This window comes from Nicotiana attenuata, chromosome 5 (genome assembly GCF_001879085.1).
Source record: "Nicotiana attenuata strain UT chromosome 5, NIATTr2, whole genome shotgun sequence".
NCBI classification, from domain to species: domain Eukaryota; kingdom Viridiplantae; phylum Streptophyta; class Magnoliopsida; order Solanales; family Solanaceae; genus Nicotiana; species Nicotiana attenuata.
The window spans coordinates 11791597-11794268 of NC_031993.1; the positions used below are offsets into that span (position 1 = coordinate 11791597).

At 33.1% G+C, this 2672-nt stretch overlaps 1 protein-coding gene across 1 annotated transcript; it reads left to right on the top strand.

Moving 5' to 3' along the window:
* Window positions 254-2010, top strand: LOC109226283 (transcription factor bHLH120-like). The gene is made up of 3 exons (XM_019391072.1): window positions 254-720; window positions 912-1271; window positions 1889-2010. Exons 1-3 carry the CDS (start codon window positions 391-393, stop codon window positions 1958-1960), a joined length of 762 nt encoding a protein of 253 aa, XP_019246617.1. The 5' UTR covers window positions 254-390; the 3' UTR covers window positions 1961-2010.

Sequence of the window (2672 nt, forward strand, 5' to 3'; positions counted from 1 at the left end):
TGTTATTAGGGCAAGTGCCAATCGTCTCTCGCCTTCGCAATCTAGTGTGTATATTTTATACAACGTAAAAGGTCAGTGAATTATGGCATATTGATCATGGATTACATGTGAAATTAATTTATCTTATCTTCCTTATTATTTTACTTTCCTTGTGCTGTTTTCTTTCCTAATTTTATTGTCTCTAGCTCGAGGTTTAATTTACTGCTGATATAAATTAAAAGGACCCCTTTCATTGACGTTGAGAGTTGAAACAATTAATTCTTTTTAAAACTTGGCATGACCCTCCCAACTTCCGAAATCTTATGAAACCTCTCATCACATTATAATAAAACACCAAAAAACCCAAGAGAGAATTTGAAGGGAAAAAAAAGTCCATCTTGAGTTAAAATTATGGATGATTATGATCAATTTGATTATGCTCAGGTAGAACACCTCTTACATTTACTTTCTTCTTCTCCTCCTCCTCTTCCTCCTCCTCTGACGACGAATTCATCAGTTCCATTGCAAACACAAAGCTGTAATCTTGTCAATACTCCTGTGCCTAAAAGGAAAGCTGCAATCGCCAATATTGATCAAGATACTGGCAAAGGCAAACCCCCTAAAGAAAAAGAGAATACTGAGAAGAAAGTCGTACGCAGAGATGTTGAAAGGCAAAGAAGGCGCGATATGGCTCGCCTTTACCAGCGTTTACGCCTTCTTATCCCTTCTAAATATCTCATGGTCAGTATACAACAATATTAAGAATGTATTTGGTACGACGAAAAATGAATATGTTTTTCATTAGAACAATCAAACACCTTATGACTTTCTCATAGAAAATATTTTTCCTAAAAAAAATGATTATTGCATTATACATGTAATGTTCCTATTCAGAAACCATAATTCTGATCTTGTTTTATGATGATATATAGGGAAAGAGATCGATATCTGATCATCTAGAAGAGATTGTGGATTACATAAAAGACATGCGGAAGAACATAGAGGAGCTGGAAAGTAAGAGAGAAAGATTGAAAGAAATGAGAAATATTTGTAGCTCTGATCATAACTCTCACTTGGATGCACCATCTTCCTCTATGAAAATTGATGATAATCAGGATCGAATAATTGTGAAAAAATGTGAGCAAGGAGTGGAAATTTCAGTGATCAGTAATTTGGGAGGAGGGTTGGCTCTTTCCAAAGTGCTAAGGGTTCTTATGGAAGAACGGCTGCTTGTTATTAGCTGTGTTTCCTCCAAAATTAATCAAAGGAGTCTTCACATTATTCAATCTGAGGTGTGTGAGCTTAATCTTCTCTTTTCCTCTAAACTTTTAATTCCAAGTATTTTTAGGGTCAATAACTTAATGTAAGGTATCATAATGGATCCAATAACAACAGTTTTAATTTTTTTTTGAACCTTTCAATTCATAGACATGTATCAAAACTCCTTTCATTTACAAGCATAGACTTGTTGGCCTTGTTTTATTTTGTTTTTTTGTTTCCAAAAAGAAATTGGAAATTTGCCATATATATAATGTGCTAGTCACAACGAGTAGGGATCCAAGAAAAGACAAAAATAACAATATTTAAATGGAAATCACAAGATTGCTTAGCTAGGAGGAAGAATCAAATTAGACATTACCACTATTAATAAGGAGAAAAGGATCCCAGAGTTTGTCTTTGTTGAAATATTATCAATTTCCTAAGTCCTGAGTCTCATCTTTATGTGCAGTAACCTTATTGGAAGTTATATTGGGTGGACTCTTCAAAAATATTAGTATAATATTCGTGTCGAATTCTCGAAAAATGTATTACTTCTAGAGAATTTGAAACGTATCCGATAATATTTTTGAAGAGTTCGACCAACATAGATTAAAAGTACTAAACATGTTTGGAACTTGTTTATGTGCAGGTGAATTCAAGAGGAGATATTGATCTAGGAAGGCTACAGTTCAAGTTGATGAGTTTATCTTATAAATTATGATATTTTCCCCCTCTTAATGGTTCCTTCATTGTTTCATTTATTACTTTTTGAGTGGAATGGACTTGTCATTTTCATATGTATCTTAGCTCTTCAATTTTTGTTTTTAATAAATAAATCCGTCTTTAGCCTTTAGGTGATGGGGGGACGTAGACCCTTACCTTTATCATAGCTCTTCCTGTAAAACAAAAGCATGAAATCAGACATGTTTGAGCTGTTCGCAATTAGAATAACTTGGTTTAAACAGAAAAGAACTTTCAGTTTGCTATTGCGCTGCTCTTATTATTTTCAAGCTTTCCAAACTTAAAATCATTGGTTACACGGTGTGTTGAGTCGTTGACAAATACTATTTCCTCTGTCCTCTTTCGCTAGTCCTTTACAGTATACACTAAATATAAATTTTCTTTTTTACTTGTCCATTTTAGCAAATCAAAAAATTATTTCTTTTTAATATTATCCTTAATTTTAAGTACTCACACTTCTCAAATTTATTGAACTTACAAGTTTAATAATTATAAACAAAGGTAATTTATATATATATATATATATATATATATATATGTCACGACCCAAGTTCTCCCTCCGTGAACTGTCGTAACGGCACCTAGTCTCTACGACTAGGTAAGCCTAACAATTTGCGGAAAAAGGAAGTAAAGATACGAAACTAGCAATTTACGGGTAACATAATAAAGAGATTTAAAATGCCGCTCAGCAT

Bases quoted from the DNA above. Each gene is read 5' to 3' on its own strand.
- LOC109226283 (XM_019391072.1), top strand. From the start codon at position 391: ATGGATGATTATGATCAATTTGATTATGCTCAGGTAGAACACCTCTTA. The intron at 721-911 runs GTCAGTATACAA...GATGATATATAG, and splicing joins TCCCTTCTAAATATCTCATG to GGAAAGAGATCGATATCTGA. The intron at 1,272-1,888 runs GTGTGTGAGCTT...GTTTATGTGCAG, and splicing joins TTCACATTATTCAATCTGAG to GTGAATTCAAGAGGAGATAT.